This window comes from Jatropha curcas, chromosome 2 (assembly GCF_041381405.1).
Source record: "Jatropha curcas cultivar XTBG-Jc1 chromosome 2, XTBG_Jcur_1.0, whole genome shotgun sequence".
Taxonomy (NCBI): Eukaryota; Viridiplantae; Streptophyta; class Magnoliopsida; order Malpighiales; family Euphorbiaceae; genus Jatropha; species Jatropha curcas.
In genome coordinates this window covers 16,126,504-16,144,353 of record NC_143152.1, presented here as the reverse complement: position 1 = coordinate 16,144,353, position 17,850 = coordinate 16,126,504, and the positions used below count along the sequence as shown (strand labels likewise).

The following is a 17,850-nucleotide window of genomic DNA, read 5'->3' as shown; positions in this document are numbered from 1 at the left end:
TAGAAGTGGTTAAATTTTCATAAGGAGGCAAGTAATTAACATTTTGTTTTTTTTTTCTTTCTTTTTTTTTTTACAAAAATAATGTTTAAGGAAATTCCTACGAAAATTTCGCAAGAGTTTCCCCTAAAAATTAACTTGCCACACAAAGAAAATATACACACTTCCAATTTTCTCCAAACCCCCAAAACTCCAATTCAACACAACATACCACAAGCACTTCTAAATATCCATCAACATATGCATAATATTCGAAACACATTCTTTTCAAGGAATCTATAATCATCATACACCAAAAATATAATAAGATGTTATTTTCTTAAATAATCATAACTCTTAATACATTATCAACTTATTATATCCAACCTTCACAACCCAATATTTATATACATGCCAAAATCACCATTTACAAAATATCCTACCCAAAATGTGATATCTACTCTGATGCTCGTCCTCTGGTCTTGAAGAACACCCTCCGCTCCTAACCTGCGCGTGATAAAAATCAACGCGCTGAGTGGAAGACTCAGTGGTGCTAAATAACCAACAATTTAATTAACAATAATAGCCAAGGCAAAACTTAAATTACTCAACTATATAAATACCGAAATCGCATTCATTTAATTCAAATACTTTGAAAGCAATGAGAAGATTATAAATACAAATATGTCTTCATTCTTTTATAGCAACAATAAAATTTCATTTTCCGTTAAGGCTCATACTCATGCAGAATGAACATAAGCAGATTTGATTGTGGCCTATGTTAGCGCCACCCCCATCACATACTCGTGGCCTATGAAAGCACCACCGTGGCCTATGAAAGCACCACCCCCATCACACAATCGTGGCCTATGAAAGCACCACCGTGGCCTATGAAAGCACCACCCCATCACACAAATAAGCGCGTCCGCCTATTTATAAGGGCTGATAACCCTAGCATATGATCATAGCTTCACAATAAGAAAATCCATCTCATCATACCACGTCTCAATCATGCATAGTAGAGCCCAAATCAAAATCATTTTTTGACAAAAGCAATAATTCTTAATCAAAACCTCTTCATTTAGTACTCATCAGTTCAAAATTTTTACTCAAAACACTATAGATATATATATACTTAATATAGTATAAAAGTACATAAATCAAGAACTTTTCAGCATTTTCATAAACTTGACCTTTGCTGGGTTTCTAACACATAATTTGCGTTATGGGTCTCCAAATTGAATGAAATTAGATTCATTAGAAATTTAAGACAAAATTCTACAAATGTTCAGAAGGGACCACAGCCCAGATCAAACAGTAAGATAGCAAACAAAAGCTCAGAACACAGACCAACAGATCAGACCTGATTCAGCAGAACCAAGTCCAATGTTTCTTGAATTCCTACTTCACCAAACACTCAAATGAAACAAATCTAGAACGAGAGAATTCTCAAGACACAGGGAAACAACTTTTATGAAGAACTCAGAACCTAATCTTGTCATTATAGTGGTCAAAATGGGCACTCAATTTAGTAATGCATGTGGCCCGACACAACAGAGTCAGTTTGGGTGTTTCAGCCATAAGTTGAGCTATGTGTATCCAATTTGGACACAAGAGGATGGGTTGGAAAGATAAGAAGTAAAGATATAACTTTTATGAAGAACATAAAACGTTATTTTGCAATTTGAGTGGTCAAAATGGACAATCATTTCGGATAGACAGGTAAGACATCATAACAGAACCAGTTTTGGTATTTAAATCATAAGTTGAGCTACAAGTATTGGAATTAGACATAAGAATATGTTTTGGAAAGCTGAGAAATAGAGATACAACTTTCATGAAGAAGTCAGAAACAAATGGGAAGTATAAAGGGGTCAAAAATGAGTTACAATCTCACGGCAGAACACATCTCACATTAAAATTCAGCAATTTAACCAAAACATACAAAGTTCCCAAAATATATTCAAAACCCTAACCATGTAAAAACAACTTAAACAAGTGAAATTATGATTGCACTAACCTTATTAACAAGCTTCAATAAGCTTGGAAAGCCTTACTCCTTGGCTTTCTCTTTACCCTTTGAAGATGGTTCTCCAACCTCTTCAAAGCATGAAAAATCAACATTATAAGCAAAACTTGACAAAAGAAATAGTTGGAGCATGATTTAATGCATCAATAACATGTCTAAACCATGAATTCTACTTAACAATTCACAAAACTCAAAAACCACAACTTACTTGCTTCAATGGTAACTTCACTTCTCTTTGCTTTTAATCACCAATCTCAACTTCTACTCCTTAATTCTTAAGCATTAAGTCCTATTCTATGGTTTAATTAGGTAGTTTGGTGGTAAATTTGGAGGTAAGAAAATGAAGAAAATGAAAGAAGAAGGAAGAAGATGGAAATGGCGTGGAGAAGAGAAGAGAAGAAAGAAAAAAATGTTGTGGTGTTACTTTAAGTGCCAAAGTCAAATTTGACTTCCTAAAATCATGCCAAATTTGTGGCTAAGATCAAGTCCTAAATAATCTCATCTAATGGCTCTAAATATTCCTCAAATAATTCTCTTCTACTTATTATTTAACTCCACCAATTAATTAAATTAACTCCACTAAAATAATTCCTCTAGTATACCACACTAGAAATATTATGCATTTAATACATAAACTCTCCAAAAATATTCATTAAATATTTTCTACCCACCTAAATCATGCAAACATGCTCCAAAAATAGTAAATAAAATATTAACTATGCATAGTAATTTTTCCGGACTAAAATAATACCAAGTCCCGGACCGATGGTACTATTCACAGACCGGTAAATCACTATTACCGACACTAAAAGAAAAATCAGTCTGTTACAAAACCACTTCTCCTATATCTCTCAGTGACTGACAAAGCCATAGGGGTGATGTTAGCATAAGAGATGCCAAATCCTCATAGAGAAAATGTTGTTTACGATCTGAGTAAGCGCATGTCAGCCACTGAATTGAAGTACAACAAGATTGAGAATATGTGCTTGGCTTTAGCATGGGTATGCACCAAGCTTCAGCATTACTTATGCTCTTACACCACTCAAGTCATAACTGTGCATAGCCCCTTGAAATTCCTTATGGAGAGGCCGATAGTAAAATGGGCTACCTCTTTACAGCATTTGATCTGAAGTTTGTTGCAAAGAAGGAAATCAAAGGGCAATGTGATAGTAGATTACATAGCTGCATCTCCAGGGGATGCTGAAGTAGTAGACGTCAGGTTCCCAGATGAAGATATCCTACATACCCAATCAGACACGTGGAAGATATACTTTGACGGGGCAGCTAATTATCAAGGTTACGATGCCGAGATAGTCATAGTAACTCCAGCCGGGGAGCGATTACCTTTCAGTATCACGCTGACATTCCAAGTCACAAACAATAAAGCAGAGTATGAAGCCTCCATCGCCAGGTTAGAAGCAGCATTAAGCCTTCAAATCAAGCGCTTGACATTATATGGGGACTTTATCCTGATAGTCTCTCAATCTTTGAAAAAGTGGAAAATCAAAGAACAGTGTTTGATTCCTTATCTTCAGCACCTCGATCAGCTGGCTCAGCAGTTCAAAGAATTGTCATTCCACTACTCACCTTGGGCTAAGAATCAGTTTGCTAATGCACGAGCTACTCTTGCCTAAAGGGTTGATGCTAGCCTAGACATGGTAATCGAGTTGCTGAATATTCAGATTCACCAACTGCCAACCTACTGCTGCAGCTCACTGGTGCAACCTCCAACTCGCCGATGGCAAGCCATGGCTTTGGGACATTAAGACCTGGTTAAAGAAGGAAGAATATCTCGAAGGAGCTGTAACGCCCCAAAATTTTTGAATCTTAAAATGATATTATTTTATCGGGTCATGAATGGTGCTACAGAGAGGGGGATAATATTTTATTTAGATCCGAGAAAGATATTGAGTATAATTAACTATGAATGGATAGTGATTTACCGGTCTGTGAATAGTATGACCGGTTTGTGAATAATACTACCAGTCCGGGAGTCGGTATTATTTTGGTCCGGTCAGGAAATAACATCTTATTGTATTTTTGGTGTAGAATGATTATATATATTCCTTGAAAAGAGAATGTGTTTCGAATATTGTGATGGCACCTAAGTATATTGATGAATATTAAAATGCTATTGAGGATTTATATAGTTATGAAATATAGAAGTGTTGTTTTGTTATGATGATTATTTGGAAATGTTGGAAGTTTGGAGTTTAATTGGGAGTGTTTTGTATTCATATGTTTTGCGAGCTCAGTTTTTAAAGAGAAATTCTTACAGTATTTCTGTAGGATTTTTCCCAATTTATTTTTCAAAAAAAAAAAAAAAACATAATACTCGCTAAACTTGTGAATACTCAATTACTTCTAATTCATAATCTGATTTTTTGATTTGTATGTTAAGTTAAAACGGTATCTCCGGCACCGAATGTGGCATCCGTCGTCGGGTCTCATGGGACAGGGCGGCGGGTGTTATAGGTGCCTCTAAATCTGATAATAGGACTCTTCGGGAACTGTCAAAAAGCTACCTGTACAAGGTTGGTATTCTGTATAAAAGGACATGGAATCAGGCACGTTTCAAGTGTGTAACAAAGGAAGAAGCTCAACAGATAATGGAGTGAGTACATGGCGGAGAAGAAAGCCCCCACATGAACGAAATGACTCTAGCTCATAAAATCACCAATCAGGATTACTATTGGCTTACTATGCGATCAAATTGTGCCAAGTTTATCTAGAAATGTCATAAATGTCAGATTTATGCCAAGCTTCAGAAGATGTCCCCTATAGCTCTTCATCCTATCTCCACACCATGGCCCTTTGCAACATGGGGAATTGATGTGATCAGTAGGATCACCCCAAGGTCCTCCAATCAGCATTAGTACATTCTAATAGCCATCAACTATTTCACCAAGTGAGTAGAAGCTGCTTCTTATCATATTCTGAACTCAAGGAAAGTGGCTATCATATTTTGAAGGATCAGCCATGGTCATACAAAAAAATCAGTTGCCCGAAACAGAATGGACTTAGAATTATCACAATCAGTTGAATGCTATTAACAAAAAAAAGGCTAGAAGCTCTTAATCAGATCCACAGCTACCAATAGAAAATAGCTGAGTAGGGCTACAATTCAATACTACACTAAGTCTAGCTACACCTAATAAAAACTCCACAATTGACACATAAATTAAATCTCACATAATTAAAATTACTAAAATAATTTATCACACAATAATTCATATATACGAGCATAAATCATATTTTTAATCAATTCAAATCACTATAAATTATTTCTAGATTCTAAAAATTCTAAAATACATATAAATAATTATGAATTATCTCACCACTGGATTGATTTAAAATATAAACTCCCTCGTTCAGGACCAAAATTGACCCGCCAATGACTTGATTCATTACTTGAAAAATTGGGACGTTATAGCTATGCACGTCATAACAAAATTAGTAATTTAACATTAATTTTCTTTTTTCTAATTTTAACCCGCAAATTACAATGAAAATTAAATTTCAGAATAAAATACAATGAAGATTCTCAAATTACCAAAAAAAAAAAAATATTAATTGGTTAGGGCTTATTGAAACTAAAAATAAGATTTTAGTAAAAGATAATTATGCCCATAAATTCGCTTACTAATAAGAAATTCCTAAGCAAGCTACCACATATGAAGTAAATGGTTTATTGACTAATAAGTTGGCCTTTACAAGCTTCAATATGACAGTGTTCTCCAAGTGAAGGATATGCTCGTCCGCTCCCACGAACAAGAGCTTTGATGCTCATGTTGAGTGCTTTGTCCTTCATCAGAGACTCCAGTGTCACATGTACACCTACGTTACCGTTCGTAAACCAAAATTACTAAAATGCCATACACAGCCTACTTAGCTAACCAAATTTGAGAAATAAGATTAAAAACATACGATATCTCCAATAGTGCTTTGGATTTGTGGGATCATTTATCGTCTCCTCTGTCGCAGGGCGTGTCATGTACTCTTCTTTCAATGCTAGCAAATCCTAATCATTCAATAATAACTCCTTGTTCATATATTGCTGAACATTAATTCTTTATATATTACAGCCACCCAGTTTTGCATGATACCTGAAGAGGGAAAATTGCCCACATTGATGGAGCTTCAACATGTTGCCTTATGATGAAATCTGCAATCTCTGGCGTACATCGACTAGGTGGCAATGCATCAGAGCCCACCACATTCTTGAAGAATCTAAACCTTCTTTCTTCGTCTTCTTCCCACCAAGCACGCATAGTGGAGCAGTCATGGCATGATGGAGCACACACCTGAAGCATAACCATTTCATTGCAAACAGAAAATAATTTTATGTTCTAGAAACATAAAATAAGGATATTGGACAACTATAGGAAACAAATATTTAAATTTCAGGGAGAAGAGGTTGCCTTGTATTCCACAGTGCAATACCACAATCAACAAATAAATAAGCTCTAACATGTCCACTTATTTGAGAATAGAAACATACAAACAGTCTCTCTAGTATGGCATTTACAAAGTTTCTACTGTTTCAGTAATGATATCTTGTCTCAGTTGTGCCAATTGTTGTTCAAAAGCTCAAAATGGCTGTTATAAATGAATGAACATTGATCATGGAATCTGCCACTTCTTTTCAGATTTGGAAATTCTCTGAAAGAGATTGTTCAGATCAAATGTTGATGAAGCCAGTATGAATAAATAATAATCAGTTAACCTTTTCTTGTGCTATGAGATCTACTAAAATGTTAGGAAAACACAATCAAGGGAATAGATCTGAATAGATCTTGCACACTCTAGGGTCAAACAAAGTTCATTTAAAACCGAAAAATCAAAACAAACCATCTAGTTTGTGTTTTTTGGTTTCATTGTTCAGTTAATAGATTCTGTTTTGGTTAATAAGAAAATTTTCATTTGTTTTTGTTTTGGTTATAGGACAAAAATTTGTCTAAAACTGAATGACTGGTTCGGTGGAAGAGAAAATAAAACATCGCTTTTCAATTTTTTGGGTTCGGTTTTGATTGCACAACCTAGCTTACTGGATGATCGTGGCAAATTCCCATTAAAATCCTCTTCACAAGCAAAGGATCTTGAAGTGCTAACTTTTAAAAAGAGTATCAATGGAAATTCTTTTCATCCTTTCTGCTTCACTTTCTTCTATTTCCACTCTAACTTTCTAGACATCTAAACTGATATGAATTAATTCTCATTCAACCCATAATCAAATCGAAAGCTAATGGTGAAGGTACTCAATTTAAGATGCTCAAAGCCATATTTAAAGGCTAGATGTAACCAGCAGAATTGGCCAAACCCTACCTCTAAACAGCTTGGTGGTCAAACCTGGCCGGTTCACTTGGCCAGCCATCAGATTTGACCATTTTTGATAAATTGCAAACCTGAACTGGAAGTATGACCAGTTCCCAGTTAAACCAGTTGAACCAACTGGTTTGATTCCGTAAGTGATGTCAAGTTTTGAAGATCATGGTGATGGTATGGCTGTCGGCAGCTATGCTTTCAAGATGGAAAGAGGTATATTTTATTATGTTGCAAATTCTAACATATTTTGACTACAAAAATTTTGACATATCAACATTATTTGAACTCATTGATAATCAGCATGAATAGTAGTAAATCTTCAGGAAAATGTTTTTTCTGGAAAATATTTCATACCAAATAGAAAAGTGAAACACCTAAAAAGCTTAACTGCATGTTTTGGAATCAGAGAAGCGCTTAATATTGTAGTTAGCCAGTAATTTTTTTTTTTTTAAGAAAAAAGACATTATGTACCATAAGGCCAAGCCTTGTAGCCAGTATGTTCAAAGTAAAGCTAAATAACATTGATTTGCAGCAAAGTGCCAGTATGTTCAGTAAGTGAAACTATTCTATATAGCCAGTAGACAGCATCCATTTTGAGCAATTTTTTTCAAATAGTTCGCTCAAAGAAGATCCTTTTTAGTAGTTGCAGAAAATGATACTATTTCTGTTTTTCACTATTTTGGTAGCGACTTCATTTATCGTTGCCATAAATTTATTACTAGCCACTATGATTACAATCAAGAGTAAAATTATTACTAGCCATTATATTATAAGATTTGGAACTTACAGTCATGTAGCTGTAGTGAGAAGGATTGCCAAACTCCACACCAGGTTCACTAGGCATACGTTGAATACGCAAACCAATCAATCCCAAATCTTGCATAACCTGCATTAGAAGTTCAAGCCTAGACATATAAGACTCTAAAAAGAGAAGCAAACAAGTAGGTAATTAGGCTCAACTCCGAGGAAAGTTGAATGCAAATACAGGGTGAACACAGGCAGGAATCAGGCCCAAATCTTCTCCACAGGCTAGCATGTCTGATGAGTTCAGGAGGACAGGCAATGTTTTCATAGCATTTTGCCTCCATAGAGTTTCTTGTCGGTGGAAATAGTAATCATGGTACAATCTTTTCAGAACATTTTTGCTGCAAAGCATGACAGCTAGTGAGATATGCTGCATTGGTGGAAATCAAGAAAACAGAAGAAGAAGAAGCAGAAGAAGAAGAAAGAATTTCATGAGCTGAATCCAACGTAAATAAAAGAAAGATGACGCAAACTCGAATAGTCTTTATGTTCTTCAATAGGGCTATTCAAATTCTTAAACTTGCAGTAAATTTTCAGGTTGAGTCCTTGAACTAAAGGAAAGGCACAATCGAGTCCTCCTATTTTACTTTTTAGTGGAACAATGTTAATAAGCCAATTCTTCATTTCGAATCCCTTATAAATTGTTTGAAAGAAAAAATGTATCATTTTTCTCTTATAGAGGCAGGGGATAAGATCAATATGATCAATTTTTGAACACAAGGACTTAATTGCACAAAGATGTCAAATTTGAAATTTGATAGCTAATTTTTTTAGCTTAGTGATTCAATCAAATATATGTTACAATTTCAGGAATTAAGAATTTCCTTGCCTAGATTACATAGAAATGTAGAATGTGAATTCAGGTACATGAAATGAAAAGAGGAATGTAACATCCTTACAATAACGATAGGTTTCTCTCAAATCACTCAGTAGGAACAAAATTATCAAAATTGCATATATAACAACATATTGAAAAATATCACTATACTAGATTCAAATAGAAAAAAACCAAAAAAGATGGTCAATTTAGCTTGAGTTCGTCTATCCGTAACTTAAACATCTGTATATATGTGTCTACTGAAGTATAATATAATTCACTCTTATCAGAGCAATCTAGGGTGAAATCTTTGTGTCTGCCAATTTTTTTTTTCTCTGCTAATTATTTTTCCTTTCAATTTCAGCCAGTAGAATTCTAGGTCACCCATCTACAGTCGTTGGATCCACTCCACCATCCACTCCTCTAGCTACCAACTAGCCTATCTGTTAATGACACGAGCGTAGGACTGAGTCACAGGGCGGTTTACTGGAAAATCTATGTCAATTGCCATTCCCTTCTTTTGATTCTTCTTGCAACCTATTTTTCCTAACTAATTCAAGCTCTTCAAAGGGAACTTGAAAACCTTGGACCTCGTTAGAGAGAGAGCTCCAATCTCAGAAATTTAGTAAAATACGATGTAGGTCTTTTTACTATTTAATTGTCCCTTTAAATAGGACTAGTCTTATTACAAGATTAGGAAACCTATAATTTTAGACTCCTTAATACTGAAACCTCTGCTAAAAAGGAAATAACCAACATGGTTCGGCCCACAAATGCATCCACAACATTACTCCCCTCCTGGACAAAGAGCTTGTCCGCGAGCTCAAAATCTGGATAAGCTTGCTGAAAATGAGCCAAATCTTCCCAAGTTGCATTAGAAGCAGCCATACCACTCCACTACACTAAAATCTCTTTTTGACCCGATTAAGGCAACCCTTAGGACAGATGCTGGAGTATAAACCACATGGACTTCATCAATAGGAGGAAGAGTGGAAGGAATAGGGGGTGAAGCACCCTTAAATGCCTTCAATAAGGAAACATGGAAAACATTATGGAGCTTGCTATCCGATGGAAGTTGCAGCTCATGTGCCACAGATCCAATTCTGCAAAGAATTTGAAAAGGACCATAGAATTTGGGGGACAGCTTGTGGCGCTTGGAAGGAGAGAGGGAATGCTGGCGATGGGGGCGTAAACGAAGCCACACAAAGCTGCCCAGAGCATATTCCACATCAAGGTGGCCCTTGTCATAAAATTCTTTCATCCTATTTTGTGCCAGCAGAAACTTGTTACGAATGTCATTCAAAATCTGATCCCGGTTCACTAAAGCAGTGTCAACATCATCTACACGGGAAGAACCAGCCACATCAGAAAGCAAACGAGGGGGTTGCGCCTATACACAACCTTGAAAGGGGTTGTTTGAAGTGATGCACGAAAGGAAGTGTTATAACAGTATTCAGGCCATGGTATCCATGGAACCCCCTTACTGGGAAACTCGCCAGCCAAGCACCGAAGATACATCTCAATTGTGCGGTTGACTACCTCAGTCTGACCATCCGTTTGCGGCTGATAAGCTGTGGAAAACTGCAGGTTTGTGCCACTCAATTGGAAGAGTTCCCTCCAAAAAGCACTAGTGAAAACCACATCTCTATCACTAGTAATAGTTTCTGGTAAGCCATGTAAACGCACAATCTGCTCAAAAAATACCTGAGCAGCTCGAACAGCTTATAAGGATGTGCTAGAGGAAGGAAGTCCGAATATTAGAGAAACGATCTACCACCACTAACAAGACCATTTTGCCCCAAGACTTGGGCAGTCCATCAATAAAATCAATGGAGATGTCAGCTCAAATTTGTGTAGGAAGCTGAAGTGGTTGAAGCAACCCAACAGGATTTAGATTTTCGACTTTATTGCGCTGGCATACTGGACAAGCTGAAACATAGGCAGCAATGTTGGATTTCATTCCCTTCCAATAGAAATCGCTATGGATTCGATGAAGAGTCTTCTGAATTCCCTCATGTGCACTATCGTAGCAAATAGATAAAATGGAGGAGAGCAAGGTAGAGGATGGCAAGAGGTAGAGTCGATCCTTATATAATAATAACCCATCCTTGGTTGCCCAAGAGTCTCCTAATGCAGCCTGTTCAGCTTTAGCATACAGCTCCTTTAATGTATCAGACCCAAGAATCTCCTCCCTTATTGCATCAAGTAACATAGGACGAGGTTGACTAATAGCAAACCCCATGAGTTTACTAAGCCAATGTTGTTGTGGAGGAGTGTTAAGTCGCTGTTCCAGCAAGTACTTCAAACTATAATGGTCAGTTCGAATAAGAAAAGAACGTCCCCATAAGTATGGTCGCCAATGTTGCACGGCTTTGGCAAGCCCAATTAATTCTCTTTCATAAGCTGCTAATTTAAGGTGTCTAGCAGCCAATTGATGGCTAAAAAAAGCAATTGGGTGACCTGCTTGTTGTAAAACCGCTTAAATTCCTCCACCCGAAGCATCACATTCCACTATAAATTCAAGATTAAAAGTGGGCAATTGTAAAACTGGTGCTTCTGATAATGCTTGCTTAAGTTTAGTTAGGGAAGTTAGTGATATGGATCAAGGGAGCAAGTTGAAGGATCCTCTAGCTCTACCCGTGGGACCAATCACAAGAGCTCGTGCAACCAAGCTACGAGCAGCCTTGAATGCATTTACTCAAGAACAACAAGCTACGAGCAGCCTTGAATGCATTTACTCAAGAACAAATCACATTAGAGCTTCAAGATCATAATTATGCAAGATGTGAGATTGAACTTGAAGAAACGCCAAAGCTTGTTATGGTGCTTGAGGCGTGCAAAGAGGCTGCCCATTGATGCATTCTACATGGTTCTATACTTAGGCAAATTTAGGAGGATGTTATTTTATTATGAGCTTAAGTATGGGCTGTGTAGGGCCTCTGGCCCATTTGTCCTGTTTTTGTTTAAATTCTATTAGTGAACTTAATTAATTATTGTAAGGCTGGTCGGGCTTATTTTCCAGAGTTGGCCAGTCCTAGATTAGTTAATGTTTAAGTCAGGCTTGTTTTAATTAGTTAGCTTGGACTTGTATTTAATTAAGCCCATTTGGGCCACATTAGGTTTAGGCCTGGGCTAACTTAAATTAATAGCTAAATTAGGGTTAGCTTAGGTTATTTATATTGTTGTAAGAGCTGCACGGCAGCCACCTTAAATTTTAATCAAAAACAAACGTGTTTTTCTTTGTTCTTCAAGAACAACCGTGTTCTTCATCCTTGCATGAATAGAACCGAATCTTCCTTAGTAATTAGGCTTGTGAGTTCTACAAGATTAATTGCGCCAAGAATTTCAGAGTTGTTTTCAAGAGTACTTGAAGGTAAGTTTCTGATTCTTGTTCTAAATTCCTTGTTTTTCTCTCTTCAAGAGTACTTGGGGGTTAAAGGGATTGACGGGTACTTCCGTGATTGCATGCTTTTCCGCTAGATTTCCTTGTTGATTTGCAAGAGTACTTGTTAATTGGCTAGGGTCGTATTATCTGGTATCAAAGCACTGTGGTTGTGGATTTCAATCTATCCTAGGGTTAGGGACTTAAAAAAAAAAAAAAAAAAAAAAAAAAAGGAATTTTGTGAGAATTTAGCTGGAAATTCGTATTGAAAAAAAAAAAAATTGTTGTTATTCGTTTTACCTGAGAATTATATGCTAGTAAACTATATGCTTGTCTGAAGCACTTGAAGAATTGATTGGTGACAACCTGAAACTGTGCACTGAAGTGAATTGATATTCTAGCACTGCTATAGTTACATATTGTTCTTGGGAAATTTTCTTGCATACTTGATTTAATAATTAGATTGATTAGGCCCATAGTTAATTTTGCTTTGTAGTGAATTAACTTCGTTCATCTTGTCCAGAATTGTCTATTTGTTGATTCTAGTAATCTATTATTTGTTTGTGTGGAACAATTAGAGCTGTAGTAGTTAGGAAATTTTGGATTTCGCACATTCAGGGAGAAGCACGCCCGTGCCACCTCCATAATCAGCCCGTGCCTGCCACTGGAAGTCCAGGCGAATCTGCAGGCTAGGAGAAGCACGCCCGTGCTACCTCTCTAATCAGCCCGTGCTTGCTTCTGGAAGTCTAAGCACACCTGTGCCAAGCAAAGCACGCCCGTGCTCACCTCTGGAAGTCCAAAACTTGCCCGTGCCGTTCCAACACGCCCGTGCCTTGCCTCTTATCATTGCTAAAGTGTTATTTGCTTGTTCCTACACTTTAGTTTATTAATTTCTAGCAATACACCTTTCTTATTCTTGTATTGCCATTCAAAACGTTGTGATTTCTTGATAGAGTTTGTGCATTACTTGATTATATTCTTTGCTTTCCTAACTTTCTCTTGACTTTTGTAGCAACTTTGGGATTCTGAAGTGCAATTATTCAAGTGGAAAGAGTGGTAAAAGGCTGGAGTGAAACCCACATATTGTGAAAAGCCAAAATAAAGAGAGAAACACGTGAGGGAGTGATAAACTAACCATTTCCTTTAGATTTGTGTTTGCAATCTTATTTGAGGATGTCTGATTCATCTAGAGACAAGGATAACAGCCCTCTCAAAGTTGAAGATCCAAAACTAAAAGCCTTTCTAGATGCCTTCTCTAGAGAGATGGGACGAATCACTAGGCTTATGGAGAGTTTTAATGACAGACTAGAGATTCAAGAACAAAAGACAAAAAGACATGACCCTAATGCCACAAGGAGGGGTGCAACCACTTCCAAAGAGCACTCTAGACAACCTTGGCATGAAGAGTATGAAGAAGAGAATGAAGAATGGCATAGAGAGCTCTTGTGGGCAAGAGGAGGTAGAAACAACAGAGGAAGAGGAAAAGGGATTGGTAGAGGCCGTGTTTACAGAAATGAAACCTACTTTGGGGAGGATGAAGAAGAGGTTGATACACCATTAGATGGTAACTCGGGTAACATCAAACTCAAGGTGCCACCTTTCAAAGGCCGAAACAATGTAGACGAATACTTGGAATGGGAGAGGAAGGTTGAGATGATCTTTGAATGCAACAGGTATACTGAGGAGAAAAAGGTGAAGATTGCAGCCTTAGAATTCCAAGACTACGCTCTATTTTGGTGGGATCAACTTAATCAGAGTTGAAGAAAAGTGGGAAGACGACCCATCCACAATTGGGAGGATATGAAGGAGGTAATGAGAAAACGTTTTCTTCCTGAACATTATTTCAGGGAGTTGCATCAGAAGCTTCATAGACTCATCCAAGGAGCCAAATCAGTAGAGGACTACCATAAAGATATGGAGATGTGCATGGCTAGAGCACACATCGAGGAGAATGAGGAGGTGACTATGGCTAGATTCCTAGGTGGCCTTAATAAGGACATAGCTGATGCACTCGAGATGTACAGGTATGATTCCATGGAGGAGATGCTGAATATGGCTATGAAGTTAGAGAAGCAGAGAAAAGGAAAGAACACCACATCATATAGGGCTGCCAACAACAACAGCAACTCTTGGAGTGTTAGATGGCCTAAAAGGGAGGAGAAAAAGGAGTTTCAAAGCTCTACACAAAAGGGGGCAGATTCGGTGCCTAAGGCATTCACGCCTAATGCTCCAACTTATTCGAAAGGATCAAGCTCCAATACTCCTAGTAGAGACATCAAATGTTTCAAGTGTCTTGGGAAGGGCCATATATCTTCTCAATGCCCTAACAAGAGGGTAATAGTGATTAGAGATGGATACACCTATTCTGAATCTGAGGATGAAGAAAACCCAATGCCGCCACTTGAGGACTGCAATGATGATGATGAGGTTGATGAAGAAGTTTTGCAACCCGAGATGGGTCAGTTATTAGTTACCAGGTGAGTTCTCAACATGCAAGTTCAAGAGGAGAGCTTAGAATAAAGAGAGAATATCTTCCATACTAGATGCTTGGTACTTGACAAGGTATGCCTTTTGATTATTGATAGTGGAAGTTGCACTAATGTAGCTAGTTTGAGCATGGTGCAGAAACTGGGTTTGACATGTGTACAGCACCCAAGGCCATATAAGCTTCAATGGCTAAATGATATGGGTTCTGTAAGAGTAAACAAGCAGGTGAAGGTGCCATTCTCCATTGGATGGTACACGGATGAGGTCACTTGTGATGTAGTACCTATGCTAGCTGGGCATATTCTTCTAGGCTGCCCATGGCAATTTGACAGGCGAGTCCAGCATGATGGGTACACCAACCGGTTCTCTCTTACCTATTTTGGTAAACATGTGGTTCTAGCTCCTTTGACACCACCAGAGGTCTATCTGGACCAAAAGAGGATATTAGAAAGTGAGGGGCAGAATTGTATTCAGGGGGAGGGAGAAAATAAAGATAAAGAAAAAGGGGAAAAAGAGGCCAAGAGTGAAAAGAAACAATTGAATGGCCCATTGGTGAGTGAAACAACAAGAGAGGGAAGAAAGAAACAAAACATGTATGTAAGAGAGAGAGAGATTCGCAGTAGTGTTAGTGAGGGTAGACCAATCTTAATGATTCGATTTAAGGAAACTTTGCTTAATTTGACTAACATTGACACTTCTTCTTTGCCTTCTAGTTTTGTTTCTTTGTTGCAGGAGTTTTCTGACGTGTTTCCTGATGAAATGCCTAGCGGACTGCCACCCCTAAGAGGCATTGAGCATCAGATTGACTTTGTGCCTGGAGCTACAATTCCTAACAGGCCAGCATATAGAAGCAACCCCATGGAGACTAAGGAGTTGCAGCGCCAAGTTGATGACCTGTTGTCTAAGGGATTTGTGAGGGAAAGTATGAGCCCATGTGCAGTTCCTGTATTACTTGTGCCTAAGAAGGACGGTTCTTGGAGGATGTGTGTTGACTGCCGAGCTGTCAATAAAATCACAGTTAAGTATCACCATCCAATTCCTAGGCTAGATGATATGCTAGATGAACTGCATGGTAGTAAGTACTTTTCTAAAATTGATTTAATGAGTGGATATCATCAAATTAGAATGAAGTTAGGTGATGAATGGAAAACTTCCTTTAAGACTAAATATGGTTTATATGAGTGGATGGTTATGCCATTTGGTCTAACTAATGCACCTAGTACTTTCATGAGATTAATGAACCATGTCTTACGTGTTTTTCTAGGCAAATTTGTTGCGGTTTATTTTGATGATATACTGATTTATAGCCAATCTATTGATGACCATATTGAGCATGTTAGGTTAGTATTGATAACTTTGAGAGCTGAAAAGTTATATGCTAAGCTACAGAAATGCACTTTTTGCATAGATAGGCTTGTTTTTCTTGGTTTTGTTGTGAGTGCACAGGGGATTGAGGTTGATGAGGAGAAGGTTCAAGCAATTCGGGAATGGCCAATTCCTAAATCCATCTCTGAGGTGAGGAGTTTCCATGGCTTGGCAAGCTTCTATTGGAGGTTTGTGAAGGACTTCTCTACCATAGCAGCCCCACTCACAGAGGTGGTAAAGAAGGAAGTTGGGTTCAAATGGAGGGAAGCGCAACAAAAGGCGTTTGATACTTTAAAATCCATTCTTTGTTCTGCTCCTATTTTAGTTTTACCTGACTTTGATAAAACATTTGAGATTGAGTGTGACGCTTCTGGTGTAGGTATTGGTGCAGTGTTGATGCAGGAACGAAAGCCTATTGCCTATTAAATTGGAGAACAATTGGAGATATCTTTACAAAAGCTCCAATGGAGCTCATATTGACTACAATTATAACAAGTTAGGCATGATAAACATTTATGCTTCAACTTGAGTGAGAGTGGGTTAATGTAACATATGTACATAAATAGGAAGGAACGAGTTTAATTTGATTTCCTTTATAAGTATTTGTTATAATTTGGATCTAATAGGAAAGAGATGGCACAAGACCATAGAGCTTGAGTGCATAAAATTAGGCTTGTGATGAAGTCCAACCATTGCCAATTAACTGTGGTCATCCAAAGCTTGTAAATTAACCACCCCCAATTACGTTCATTTTCTTTTTTTTATTAATATATACATAAATAGCCACAAGATGGGCATTAGGATCTCTTGGCTGCATATTACTCCAACAATGAGAAGGGGAAAAAGATTACAAAGAACAACAAATTTAAATAGATAAAAAGAAAAAGGAATAAGAGAAGTAAGAAGTGATGGATAATTAAAACATTTTTCCTAACTCACACTTTCCTTCTTCTCTCTTAATTGAAAAAAATGGATATATGTAATTTTCTCCTTTCACTTCTCTTGGTATAAAGTTCTAACTCTAGGTCATATTAAGTTAAATGACGCTTTGGTAAGAAGCTTTTTAACTTTGGTATAATTTCTCAAAATTAAATATACTAAATTAGTTGATATATTAGTAAAAGAATTTTGAACTTTAGACCAAAATTGTAAAATCAAAGTTGTCGACTCGTAAAAGTTTTTGAACTTTGGAGCAAAGATGTCAATTTCAACTAAATAAGTTAAATTACATGTTGGCGTTAGTTTCCAACTCTAGGCCAAAATTTTCAATCCAATAGAATATGTTCAACTTGATTGTATAAAAGTGGAAATAAAAGCAACCAAAACTTGCTAAGCAAATCCAAAATTAATTCCAAATGATCCAAGTAGGAGAGTGTTTAGTAAGAAGAATACAATTATAGATTATAACACTCGTGTTCCATTAAAAATGGCACAATTTGAATTTGTTTTTGCCCATCTCATTTTCAATTTTAGAAAATTAAGGAACCATTGATTTTTTTTTTTTTTTCAACTTTTTCTTGGTATCCCACTAAATAAACATTAATTATTTAGATAATTAACAAAAAGGTAATTTAGTCAACCACAACTATTTTTTCCTAGAATTTAGGTAGTTTAATGATTTTCTTAATCTGTTAAGAGTGCAAGAATAGGATCGTGTCTCAAGGC

The 17,850-nt window shown here is 37.0% G+C and overlaps 1 protein-coding gene across 2 annotated transcripts in view; it reads right to left on the bottom strand.

The window, feature by feature from the left end:
- Positions 1-5,450: 5,450 nt before the first annotated feature.
- DPE2 (disproportionating enzyme 2) overlaps positions 5,451-17,850 on the bottom strand; it is a 39,990-nt gene continuing 27,590 nt past the window's right edge. For both annotated transcript variants that reach the window (XM_089718603.1, XM_089718604.1), the window contains 5 exons: positions 8,316-8,475; positions 8,118-8,216; positions 6,112-6,309; positions 5,933-6,026; positions 5,451-5,842 (listed from right to left, as the gene is read on the bottom strand). In XM_089718603.1, coding sequence (XP_089574729.1) covers positions 5,694-5,842; positions 5,933-6,026; positions 6,112-6,309; positions 8,118-8,216; positions 8,316-8,475 — 700 coding nt within the window. In that variant the 3' untranslated portion in view covers positions 5,451-5,693. The remainder of the gene's footprint in view (positions 5,843-5,932; positions 6,027-6,111; positions 6,310-8,117; positions 8,217-8,315; positions 8,476-17,850) is intronic.